Source organism: Podarcis muralis, chromosome 16 (assembly GCF_964188315.1).
Source record: "Podarcis muralis chromosome 16, rPodMur119.hap1.1, whole genome shotgun sequence".
NCBI classification, from domain to species: domain Eukaryota; kingdom Metazoa; phylum Chordata; class Lepidosauria; order Squamata; family Lacertidae; genus Podarcis; species Podarcis muralis.
This window is the reverse complement of record NC_135670.1, coordinates 17,731,708-17,744,882: the sequence shown is the minus strand read 5'-3', so window position 1 is coordinate 17,744,882 and position 13,175 is coordinate 17,731,708. Positions and strand designations below refer to the sequence as shown.

Here is a 13,175-nt window from a genome sequence, read left to right as displayed (position 1 = left end):
TTGAAATATAAGTGCCCCTGTTATCTGTTGGATTTAAACGATAAAACTTAGGGAAGCAAATTCTTTTTACAGCTGACTCGATGTTTTGTTTTTCAATGTCCCTTAATCTGATTTGAATATTACAATAAATATATTGCTCACTTGAATTATACTAGAGTTCCAAGTCAATACCAATAGATCTGATTTTGCTATGTAAGAATTGGAACCTGGATTTATAAGAGTCCTTAAATAAGTCAGAAAGCAGACTTGAATGCTGGCAACAGAAATGGCAATGCAACCAGTACTTTCTAGTGATAGCCGCTACCCAATATTCCATCATGTGTATACCTAGTTCTGCACACAGTCTCATAGTTGATTGAACCGGGGGGGGGGGGGCAGAATACGTCTCAAGAAACTTGAGTGTATCATTTCTAAATCACTATAATATACCTGGCCAAAGGTCTGTTTTATGCCATCTCTCTCTCTCTCTCTCTCTCTCTCTCTCTCTCTCTCTCTCTCTCTGTGTGTGTGTGTGTGTGTGTGTGTGTCTGTCTTTTTGTAGGCCTTCCACAAGATGGTTTATGGGTGGGATGTGTGTGGGTAGTACCACTCACTTTGGGAACCACTGATCCAAACTATGCACAATGAAGTTATTAACAAATGGTTCACAGAAAACACTAAGCCAAACAGTGGTTCTCAACCTTGGGTCCCCAGATGTTTTTGGCCTACAACTCCCATGATCCCTAGCTCACAGGACCAGTGGTCAGGGATGATGGGAGTTGTAGGCCAAAAACATCTGGGGACCCAAGGTTGAGAAGGGCTGGAACTTTAGAAGGAACATTCAAACCTGTGGGTTTATGGAGTAAAGATCGCGGCAACAGTGCTCCTGCCTGGTTCTGATGCTACTGTGCTACCCGAATGAGCCACAATTTTATTGGTCTTGATTTGCCACTCATAAACCATGATCCTGGGTTCAGATATTACCTTAAACCAAACCATGGTTTAGTGCCTGGTAGCCCAGTAGCAACAGCACCAGGGGAAGAATGATGTGGCTGTGGTCTTCACTCTGGGAACCTTCAGGTTTACTTGTTCACACTAAGTTATCATTTTCTGGGGATATTAGTAATTAACTGTGCCATTGATGCGCTGTCATAGCACCCTCTTGTGGCAATGAGTTCAGTTGGCTACCTTATTCTTCTTGATTAATTTTTCTTTCACTTCCCCACTTCCATTTTTGTTCTAACTCCTGTTCCCTTTTTAAACTGGATTTTTACATCTGTTTTTAAAATACAGTAGCATTTTAGATTTATATTGGTTAATTGGTGCTTTCAGCATTCTGATGCATTTATTTTATTCTGGTGTCCTTGTATGTTTCTTTGAATGCCTTTTTGGCAGAAAAGCAGCCTAAGATATTTATGCACATAAATAAACAAGCAATGCATTTATGGCCTTTTTCTCTCTGCCCATCTCTCTGCCTTTGGTAATTTGATAGTTGCTGCTGGAGCACCAGCGTTCCGTGGCTCCTGATCCTCAAGACCGTCTACACGAACTTCTAGAAGACCTTGGAGGGTTGCCCACCATCCAGTCTCTAATGGGTAAAGCACAGCACAAATTTCAACTTGACAACTTTCATTTTCCAGAGGGATAGTTGTGCTAGTCTCTCTTGCAGGAAAAGCGACGAGAGTGACTTGTGGGACCTTAAAGACTAACACATTTATTGTGGCATAAACGTCCATGAATCATAGACCACTTCATCAGATGTATGTTGCCAGAATGATAACCCAGTTAACACTCCTAAGAATGTGGGGGTATTGGCAATAGAAGTGCTATCTTGAACAGTCCCTGTGATAGGAGGGGGAGAGATCACTGATAAGGACTGGGTAGGGAAGTAAAAGAATAAAGTATAGTTCAATTCTTCAGGCTTACCCACAACCCTTCCAGAACATAACATTGAGGCCCCTGTCTATTCATTTGCACGCATGAGTAAAGACTTACTTTTCATTTGTAAAAATATTTCTTTCTTGCAGTATTTGTGGCCAATATCAGGTGGAATATGCTATTCACTGTCTGTTGATCTGTCCTTTATATGGGAATCCAAGAGAGATTTCTGAAACCTTTGCTGACGTACTGAAGCAGGAATGCCTTGGTAGAAACAAAGTGGCTCTTTTTTGCACTGGCAGCAAAAAAAGACGAGAAGGAAAGAGTTAGATTATATTGCTATGAATTGTTTTGGAGATGCTGAGGTTTAATCTGAAGCTGAGCTAGCTAGTGGTACTTCTGATTTTTCTTATTTTATATTATTGATGTTTGTTTTATTATTATTTGCAGGCGACAGTGTGGGAAATGGAGCCAATGGGACTTCGGAGCAAACTCTGACTCAGCTCGCCAAGACGGAAATTTCACTCATCCTTGGCAACAAATTTGCTGTGGCGGAGGCCAATATTGAGGGGGGAAAGGATACGGAAAGCTTGTTGTTGAGGTGGGTGGATGACTGCATTGTAACAGGCCTACCCTGGCTTTTGGGGTACAAATGCTATCTGAGGACTCAGCAACATGAGGCTGTTTCTATATCTTAAAGATACAGTTTTAGGTGTATCAATTATAGCAAAAGCCTTTTTGAAAAGGATGATGATGCATAACCACTCTGGGCTCATACAGGAAGAATAGTTAGAATTGCAATGAATAACAACCACCAAGAAAGTGACCAGAGTAAACAATGGACACACCCACATTTAAAGACCTGAAACCTTTCGAATATTAAATGATGTCAGAGACAGGGCAGAGTGCATCACTATCATTTTTGTAACTGGCAGAAAATTACAAGCAAACCCGCCCAAACAGAAAAAATGGTGTTTGCGTGTGAATTGACTTCCTGGGCAAGATATATGATCTAGGTGCTCCCAGGAAGCTGCCTAAATTTGTGCAGGGTGAGAGCCAAAATCCCATGCCTAAGATCCTGGTTCTTGTTCCAACAACCCAGTGTGAAATTTTGCCTAAAGAAGAGATGTCCTTGCCCAGGTGCCTGTCAATCCTATTTTGCTGTGAATGTAAGATGCTTTAGACTGAGTCAGCTCATTGGTCCATTAAGCTCAGTACTGCTGAACATCAGGCTTTGCCCAACCTAGTGTTGTCTAGATGTTTTGGACCACAACTCCCCTTCACTTCACCTAGCAAAGCCGTAGTCCAGTGTGTAGGCCAAGTTGGCTGGGGCTGATAGAACTTGTAGTTCAAAACATCTGGAGAGTATGATATTGGTGGAAGCTGGTCAACGCTGATAGTAGTGGCTCAGCCAAAGGAATATTTTTCAGCCCTTATTTCCATGGTAGTTTTAACTGGAAATTCCAACAACTGAACCTGGGCATGCAAAGCAGACCCTCGCCACCTGTTTGCTGAGGTTTCGTAGAGATCTCCAGCTAGAATGATAAAGCAACTATCCTGCATTAAAGCACAGTAATTGTATGGGGGTGGGAGAGCTGAAAGGAATGCCGAGATATTTCATCAGGAGGCTTAGTTTGGTCAGAATCAAGTATACACTTCCAGAGTTAACGCTGAATACATTACACCTGGTAAATGAGCCACAAAAGCCGCTAGAGGGCCATGAAAATTTGTTTTCTGAGCTTTTTAGACTCGGCTGCCCATGTACTGTCTGAAACCAAAGGGACACATTGGTTGCCAGATGTGACCCCCCCCCCTCCAGCTCTCTTACCCCTCCCCCACTATTGGTTTAGGAAATGCTCGGGGGAGGTGGGGCAAGTGAAAATGTCCTTTCTCTGCAGATACCAAAACTGAATCACTGTCTTCTTTTGTCTTTTAAAGCACTAAGCAGATGCTGGTTGATGTGATCCAGTTCCAACCTGGCGATTCTCTTGTGGAGATACTGCAGACGAAGGCATCAGAGGATCAGGTAAGTCCATTCTGTAACATAGGTCCCTGTGTGTACTGCAGAAAATGGAAGGCACAGCCGAAAGATTTTTAAGTTGTTAAAAACAAAATCAATTTCTGGGTGGATAAATATTTGCAAGTAAATCTTGAGTGTATGCAGTTGGGGAGAAAGAAATTGTTGTACCAGGCTATCTGAATGATCATGAGACCATTTCTCACTCTTAGTAAGTGAAATTCAGCATGTAATGATTGGCCATCGATGCAGCTTTAAAGCTAATAAAACCCATCATGCAGGACATCGGCAAGGCACCACTCTCCCTTCCCACCTACTGTGAAATATTTTCACTTTAGTAGAAAAGCATGAGCCAGTCTTCTCTTTCTCTCCAGGAAGCCCTCCACCACCACCTTATGAAGAGAAGGGCCTTATGCAACACCCAAGCCCCAGAAAAGCTGAGATGCAACCACACTCTGGTCAGTAACAGCCACCTCTCAATAGCAGAGAAGCAGCGGATCATCCTCAAGAATCTGCGGCGTCTTGAGAGCCTGGGCATGGTGGACTCTGCCAACCAGTACCAGGACATCATCAATGAGATGGCCAAGGTATGCAGGGCTCTGTGCCTGAGAAATCTCAAGGGAAGAACGAGACAATGAGCAGTGAATGGAGAAGATGTACCATGCATCACAAGGGGCAAAATATTTTTTATTGCTGGGATGGATCTATAGCTATCTATCTGCCTTCACCTACCTGGTACCCTCAAGTTGTTTGGAACTGCAAGTCCCTGTCGGCACAGCCATATAATGCTGTGGCTGATGGGAGTTGTAGTCCAAACCATCTGGAGGGTGCTCATAAGATCTCTTTCTAGCCAACAAAGCAAGACAGTCCACTTCGGGGGAAGGGCTTTGGCTTGGTGGGCAAACATCTACTGTTCTTGCTGAAAGTCCCAGGTTCAATTCCCGGCAGCATCTCCAAGTGAGACTTGGAAACAGCGTTCAAAATTCCCATTGTTCTAGGCGTGTTTTGCGACGGAATTTTATTAGCATTTTATTTCTGAGCTCTGGGCACAGTAGTGAGCCTAAGATTTCAGATTAAAACTTGCCACTGCTGGAAGAAAAGGAGGACCTTTTTCTGCCTCCCCACTTCCAGCCACTCTCTCAAGACTAGAGAAGGGCCCCTTGTAAGAATATTAGGGGACAGGGAGGGGAAGCATGGCTTTGTTTTTTGCAGTCTTCAGATAGACCACGTGAAAAGTGAACATAAGATTTCAGCTGCAGTTCAATCATTTTCAGCTTTGCATTCTTGTTCTTAAAAAAGCACACCCGGGAACTCCATTGCAGCTCCCATAACCTAGGCTTAAGGTGCCATTTAGCGCCTAGATTTCATATCTCAGTTTCTAACACTGCTTGGAAATACTCCCTGCCTGAAACCCTGGAGAGCTGCTGCCAGCCAGTGTAGACAGCACTGAGCTAGAAGGGCCAATGGGCTGACTACATTAAAGGCAGCTATAAAATAACAATAACCCCAGTAAGGATAGCAAAGAAGATTAAGGAACAGAACTGGGAGGAAAATGAATGCAGCATAACAAGGAAGGGAGAAATAATTGCTTTGTGTGCTTCCAGCAGTCTCAGCTTACGCTGGGCCAAATCTCCTTTGCACATACCCTGCCCTTCTCGCCCATAGGACATCCGCAACCAGAGGAAGTACCGACAACAGCGCAAGATGGAGCTGGCCAAGCTGCGCCAGACTCTGCACAGCCTCAGCACCAAGAGGATGTTTTTTGAGGAGCAGGTTGACTACTACAACCAGTACATCCGGACGTGTCTGGACAACCTGGCAGCTAGAAACAAGTAAGCCTGGTATTAATCTCAGGCTTGTAACTGATGCACCTGAGCCAGAAATTGTGTATGTGTGCGCGGGCTGTAGCTCAGGGCTTGTTCTCCGCTTGCATCAGGTCCCTGGCAAAATGTGGTGTGGCCAAGGGTATCTATGCCCTGGTAACCTCCATGTTGGATTACTGCAATGGGGCTTCCTTAAGGATTTTGCTTTTAGGTAATTACCACTCTGTCCTTCTTGGCACCTTCATTTTCTATCATCTATTTTTTTTTAATTCTGTGAAAATCCCCGAGATCTTCTGATGAAGGGCACAATATAAATTTAATCAATAAAATGAAATGAATAAATCTCACTTCCATCTGAATTCAGTTGTTCATGCTACCTACACTCATACATTCTGGCCAGGCCAAAGCACTTGAGGGGAGGGCTCAAAGCAGGGCGAGTTTGGTGGTGGTGGGGTGGCTGGAGAGAATCCTTAGGGCTGGATAGAGCTGTTTGGAGGGCCAATTGTGGCACTTGGGCCTGAAGTTACTTTTCCCCTCCCCCTGCTGTATACAGTCATACCTTGGTTCTCTAACTGAATGTGTTCTGGGAGTCCATTCAACCCCCGATACCATTCGAAAACCAAGGCGCGGCTTCCAATTGGCTGCAGGAGTGTCCTGCAGCCAATCGGAAGCCATGGCGGACGTTTGGCTTCCAAAAATCGTTCAAAAACAAGAACACTCACTTCCATATTTCAATTGTTCAGGAGCCGATTTGTTCGGGAGCCAAGGTGTTTGAGATCCAAGGTCCGACTGTATATCCTTGCCAAAGAGTTTTCTTTGTATATTTTTACTGCTGCTTTTATCATATGGTTTTTATAATTTTATAATCCTGTATATGTGAGCCTAGCAGTTCGAAAGCACGTCAAAGTGCAAGTAGATAAATAGGTACTGCTCTGGCAGGAAGGTAAACGGCGTTTTCATGCGCTGCTATGGTTCGCCAGAAGTGGCTTAGTCATGCTGGCCACATGACCCGGAAGCTGTACGCCGGCTCCCTCGGCCAGTAAAGCGAGATGAGCGCCGCAACCCCAGAGTCGGCCACGACTGGACCTAATGGTCAGTGGTCCCTTTACCTTTTACCTTTATATGTGAGAAAGAGTGTGTGTGAGGGTGGGGGGATGGCCTGCATGAACCTCCCCCCAGGGGTTGGCCAAGGGTGTGGGTGACCGTCTGGCCTAAAAGGACTAGCCAGCCCTGGGCTACACCAGCAGTTGAGGCATTCTCTGGCTCAGCTTGTGTTCAGTAAAGAGGGCAAGTAGATGGGCAGAGTCGGAAGGGACCATTAGGGTTGTTAAAAAGGCCCTGTCTACAAATACCATTCATAACCCTTTCTTTTACAGGCCCAGCAAGAAACAGGCAACCTTGCATTACACAGCAGCCCGCCTCTTTGAGAAAGGTGTTTTGCTGGAGATTGAAGACCTCCCAGCCAGCCAGTAAGTCCAAGCGCCTCCTGCCCTCTCCAGTTCTATCCAATGGAAACTACAGCTCCTCTCTCCATGCTCTCAGGCTTTTGTAACCAGCCTCTCCCCAGAGTGTGTGTTCTTGAAATTGGCTGCCAGCTCATTTGCGTGGTCTGCTAGTGTGAGCCGTCCAAGGTCGAACCGGCAAGCTTGCACAAAATCAGAGTTTCTGTTCCATAAGGAAGGGCTTTAGCTCAGTGGCGGAGCATGTGTTGTGCGTGCAGAGTCTCACAGGTTCAATCCCTGGCTTCCCTCTCTGGAATTCCCCCCCCCCCAGGAGCCACTACCTGTCAGTGGAGACAGGAATACCTGTCCCAAGTGCATTTGGTGGCTGAGTTCAGTTTGTTCACCGCTGAAAGCCAAACCACTAGCCACTATTCCATGCTGTCACTTGGTACCAAGAATTATCCCAGGATCCTGACCTCCAGTTGCCCTCTTTCTCCCCTATGGTTTTAAAATTGCCATCATTTCCTCCCCTCCTTCCTCTTTTCCCAGGCTCAGGAATGTGATATTTGAAATAATCCCTTGCGGTGAAGCTGGCAAGTTCCAGGTGAAGGCAAAATTTATGGGAGTTGACATGGAGAAGTTTCAGCTCCACTACCAGGTAAGGAGCTGGCAGAGCTGTCCTTTTGCTCAAATTATAGCCTTGCCAGTGTGCAATTCTAGGTCCACGAGGGTACTTCCATTCTTATGTTTATTTCCAAGAAGCTCAAGGTAGTGTGCTTTATTGCTATTATAATTAATTTATTAATCGCCTTTTAAATCTCAAGGCAATTTAAAACATTTTTAAAGACTGAAAAGACAGCAAATAAAGACTGAAAAGACAGCAAATAAACAGACTAAAACACACAATAACATCTGGGTAGGCTTGTTGAAACAATTTTTTTAGCAGAAGCCAAAGAGTACAGTGAAGGTGCCTGCCTTGTATCAATAGGCAGGGAGTTCCATAGGGCAGACGCTACCACACTTAAATGCGGCTGACTTTCCTCTCTCCATACCTGCTCTTTCTCAGGACCTCCTCCAGCTCCAGTATGAGGGTGTCGCCATCATGAAAATGTTTGACAAAGCCAGAATCAACGTCAACCTCCTGATCTTCCTCCTCAACAAGAAGTTTTTCAAGAAATAACTAAAGGCCTGAGGGCCACATGGGCACCAATGTCTTCTAGTGGTGGCTCGATGGTACCAAAGAGACAGTGGTGCTCACAGTGCTTTTGTGTTGAACCGCAAGCAAGCCCACGATAATCAACTCAAAATTCCTGATTCTGGCTTAATTCTCAGTGGGGTGGTGGTCAACCTGCATCTGGGCTGGACCACTTCAGAAAGACAGGACTGGATGCTTCTCTGCACATGCTGCTCTGTTTTCTTTTAATCCTGGCATGTAGAATGCTTGCATCTCAGGGAGAAGCCTAAGCTAGAACTGTTCTTTCTGGGATCGTTTACAATGTGCTGGGCATTTGCTTGTACAGTGGGGTCTTCCATAATAATGTGGGCCCCCATGTAGAGTCGCTAGATGCAAGTATTTTTAAAGTCACAAAGGCTGGATTTATCAGAGAGGAGAAGGGGATATTTATGCTGTGCCAGCCTTCCTCAACCTGATGCCCTCCAGATGTTTTGGTCTACAGCTCCCATCGGCCCTAGCCAGTGCATGCTGGGATCAATAGTCCAAAGCATCTGGAGTGCACCAGATTGGAGAAAAGCATGCTCTGCAATCCTTCAACAGGCAGTCTCTGATGAAGAGTCAACCATACACTCCCCAATTAGCGATGGGTGGAAATTTTACACACCAGGAAAATTTCACTCCTATTCTGCTTTGTTTTTCTGTGTCTCTGATTTCTACTGATTCCATATGTGTCCGTGTTACTTCCTTCTTTGATGCAACCACAACAGAAAATAAGTTCCAATAGACTTGACATTAGAGATACCAAAGACCCTCAACTGTTGTTTTTTAAAATTCCTGTGTGCTTTTAAAAAAAAGTTATTTATATCAGTGCATTTTTTAAAATAATGCTTGGAATGCTATTGCAAAAATACTGAAAACTAAGGGCCCCTGCCTGATCTCTGGAAATACAAGTATTGACCGGCAAATGTTTAATTATGATATCTAGTTTGCATTAATGCATTAATGCTGTCAGCTGCTGGGTTATATCATTATTGCTGCTTTAAGATATATTCCACCATTCAGCAACATTTAGATTTGATTTATGTAATTGCTGAACTAGTGGAAGTCTAGTGGGCTTTTTTAAAAGTTATATATTCAAGGGATTTGAAAATAAATAAATAGAACTGTATTTAATTTGTGGGTCATAATTCATTCTTAATAGAGTTTCAAAGATGAGTGCTTGGGACAGCCTTTGTCAACCTGGTTCCCTCCAGATGCTTCTGACGACAACTCCCCTTGACCCCAGCTGGCATGGCCATTTTGGACCACAATTATTTATTGGTAGCATTTACCCCAGAGAGTGAAAAGGTTCCTTCTGAACATGAAGGGTTCAGTCTGCCTCTTGACTGTTACTTAGTTCGGCCTTCACCAAATGTCTTCATTCCAGGTGCTTTACTAGAAAGCCCATCAGCAGCTACAGCTGTGCTGGCTGGGGCTGATGGGAATTATAGTCAGTGATGGAGCTAGATCAGTGGTTAATAATAATAATAATAATAATAATAATAATAATAATAATAATAATAATAATAATAATTTATTTATACCCCGCTCATCTGGCTAGGCTTCCCCAGCCACTCTGGGTGGCTTCCAACAAAATATTAAAATACCATAATACAACAGTGTGGCAGGAGAGGATGGCAAGTGTGGTGTAAAGATTCAGGGACAACCAAAGAAACATGAAGACATTTCAGTGCAATATGGTATAGTATAGTATAATATATATATATATATATATATATATATTTAATTTGCAGAATATGGATAGTTAGCTCTTCAAAATGAGAGCAAGAGCTTCAAGTGATATTGAGGACAATCCTAGTTATGTTTTCCAGTGTTGTTCTTATCAATAAAAAAAAATAGGTGTGGCATGAGCAAGTTTTTATTCTGAAAATGTGGCCCAGAGAAACCACTGAGCTAGATAAATTTAGACCAAAGACTTAACTGCTTCACATAGCCATCTAAAGACAATTAACATTTTTTCCTCCCACCTCTATCCCCTGCTTTCCAACTGCTTCTGTATTCCTGTGATGGGGGGCGGGGGGCAGGACCCAAACAAAAGCCACTTTCGTTAACTGTGATTGAAATGCAGATTTGCATTTTAAAAACTCACTTAACCTCCCCTAATACTAAATTCACCACTTAGATATGCTAATCGTTCTGGTACATAAATGCCTTAAATAAATAAATGTATTTGCTTTGGGATAAAGTGTCATTTGGTGTAGAAAATGATTGAATCCTTTTAAAGGGAGAGAAACAAGCAGCATCTGTAACCATTTGTGGGCCACCCGACCTGCCTAGCCCTACCCATTAGGGACATAGCTCAGTTTCAGAGTAGCTGCTTTAATAATAATAATAATAATAATAATAATTAATTTATTTATATCCCGCCCTCCCCAGCCAAGGCCGAGCTCAGAGCGGCTTACAAGCAATAATAAAAACAAGATGAATGATTACAACTTAAAAACAAAAATAAAATACAACATTAAAATAATGGAATATTAAAATGTAGCCTCATTGCAGGAGGAGAAGGAAAAGAAAAAAGAAAGAGAGGGAGGGAGGGAATCAAATTGGCTCCAAGCCAAAGGCCAGGCGGAACAACTCTGTCTTACAGGCCCTGCGGAAAGAAATCAGACCCTGCAGGGCCCTGGTCTCATGAGGCAGAGCGTTCCACCAGGCCGGAGCCAGAGTTGAAAAGGCCCTGGCTCTGGTTGAAGCCAATCTAACTTCCTTAGGGCCTGGGACCACTAGGGTGTTGTTATTTATGGACCTTGAGGCTCTCCGTGGGGCATACCAGGAGAGGCGGTCCCGTAGGTACGAGGGTCCTAGGCCGTGAAGGGCTTTAAAGGTCAAAACCAGCACCTTAAATCTGACCCTGTACTCCACCGGGAGCCAGTGCAGCTGGAAAAGCACTGGGTGAATATGCTCCCATGGCAGAGACCCCGTGAGGAGCCTCGCTGCAGCATTCTGCACCCACTGGAGTTTCTGGGACAGCTTCAAGGGCAGCCCCACGTAGAGCGAATTACAGTAGTCAAGCCTGGAGATGACTGTCGCATGGATCACTGTGGCCAGGTCGGGGCGGGAAAGGTAAGGGACCAACTGCTTTGTGTGCAGAAGCTCCCAGGCTCAATCCCTACTGGTGATGTCCCCTGCTTGAAACCCTGGAGAGCTGCTGCCAGTCAGTGCAGACAATGCTGAGCTAGATGAACCCAATAGTCTGACTCTGTATAAGTTTGACTCCTGTGTTTCCTATGAGCAATAACACAGTTTTGTTGAAACACAACTCATCAATGCCAAAACAGAAAATTGGCTCTGTTTTCAGATTTAGAAAAGTGGCCTCTATTACAAGCACAGGAGATAGATGGAAAAACACCCGTTCCAAATAAGGGAACCAGAGGCAAAGGGGACCGGTAATTGCTGGCAGGGTTGGCATCCGTTTTCTCCCAGTCGGCAGCTGATGTTGGAGGTCAAAAGGGCACCCTGCTTCAAACAGGAAAGAGGCGAGGATGGTGAGTGATGGATTTTTCAACCCCTATTTTAGAAAAAAGTTTGCATCCCAAGGCAGCTTCGAGGCACAGCCTGTGTCCAGCCTTCCCCCAGCTGAGTGCCTTCCAGATGTTCGGGATGACAGGTCCCATCAGCGCCAGCCAGCACCCCGCTGGGGGGAGGCTGGTTTTGCCTGTAACTTAGCAGTTGTCCATAGTGAATTTCCCAGGTTATGAACAGCCAGGGCTGGGAACTACTCTCCCCTGAGACCCCAGAGAGCTGCAGGCAGCAAGAGCCAACAAAATTGGGTGAGATGGCTTAATGCAACCTTCACCATCCTGGCAGCTTCCAAATGTTTGGGACCACAGCTCCCATCAGCTCTCTTGGGATACAACAGCGCAAGTACCCAGAACTCTGTGCTGGGCAAAAGGAAGAGTTTGGTGTAACCTGAAGCCTTGCAGATTCCCACACTAGTATATGTTGTTCCCAAACTATTTCAAAACAACATTTGGTGTGTGTGTGCATGAATAACGCTTTTGTTTGTACATGATAAAAGATGCGTTGAAGCTGTGCTGATGGGGCTCACCTGGCGCCTTCATTACATATCTTTAGGCACCTGGTGAAAACATTCCTCTTCAGCCAGGTGTTGGGCTGATTAATGTTCTGTGGCCTTTTAAATGAGGGAGGTCATTGGTTTCTTATGCTTTTCTTATGTATTTTGTTATTTCATTTTGTATTTTTATGTTGTGAACCGCCTTGTGATCTTCAGATGGAGTGGTATACGAACGTAAATAATAATAATACTTATTATCCTTAGGAAGCAGTTTCTTCCCCAGCTACAGGGTTGGGAAAACCTGATGCCCTCATTGGACTCCAGCTCCCATAAGCCTCAGCCAGAACGGCCAACAGCCAGGAATTATGGGAGCTGTAGTCCAGCAACATCAGGTCCCCAGTCCTGCCCTGCTCCCTTCCTGGTCTGAGGAGAGACAGTGCTGAATCTTCTGCTGCTGGCATTTTGTGCTGTTTTTTGCCGCACTCATTTTCTCTAGATGTTCTTGGACTCCAGTTTCCTGCTAGCATGGCAAGCGGTCAGGAGTTATTGGAGCAGCAGTCCAGCAACGGCTGGAGGACACCAGGTTCTCCATCCCTGAAACAAAGGTGTTGCCCACCTGTGGATTTTGCAAGATGGCAGATTGGATGTGCTTCCTGCACCAAGCTCTGCTTTATCCCTACCATATACCCTGTCACGCTCCTTCCTACATGCTGTGGATGTTTTCCATGGCTCCTGCCGCTATCTACTTCTTACCTTCCTGACCACTGTCCACTCCCCACTTTGCACT

The 13,175-nt window shown here is 44.7% G+C and overlaps 1 protein-coding gene across 2 annotated transcripts in view; it reads left to right on the top strand.

Moving 5' to 3' along the window:
- The window catches only part of IQGAP3 (IQ motif containing GTPase activating protein 3), a 40,164-nt gene extending 30,854 nt beyond the window's left edge, over window positions 1-9,310 (top strand). For both annotated transcript variants that reach the window (XM_028709768.2, XM_028709770.2), the window contains 8 exons: window positions 1,472-1,574; window positions 2,308-2,458; window positions 3,796-3,883; window positions 4,249-4,461; window positions 5,540-5,706; window positions 7,074-7,166; window positions 7,689-7,797; window positions 8,206-9,310. In XM_028709768.2, the coding sequence (XP_028565601.2) occupies window positions 1,472-1,574; window positions 2,308-2,458; window positions 3,796-3,883; window positions 4,249-4,461; window positions 5,540-5,706; window positions 7,074-7,166; window positions 7,689-7,797; window positions 8,206-8,319 (1,038 nt within the window). In that variant the 3' untranslated portion in view covers window positions 8,320-9,310. The remainder of the gene's footprint in view (window positions 1-1,471; window positions 1,575-2,307; window positions 2,459-3,795; window positions 3,884-4,248; window positions 4,462-5,539; window positions 5,707-7,073; window positions 7,167-7,688; window positions 7,798-8,205) is intronic.
- The last annotated feature ends 3,865 nt before the right edge of the window (window positions 9,311-13,175 follow it).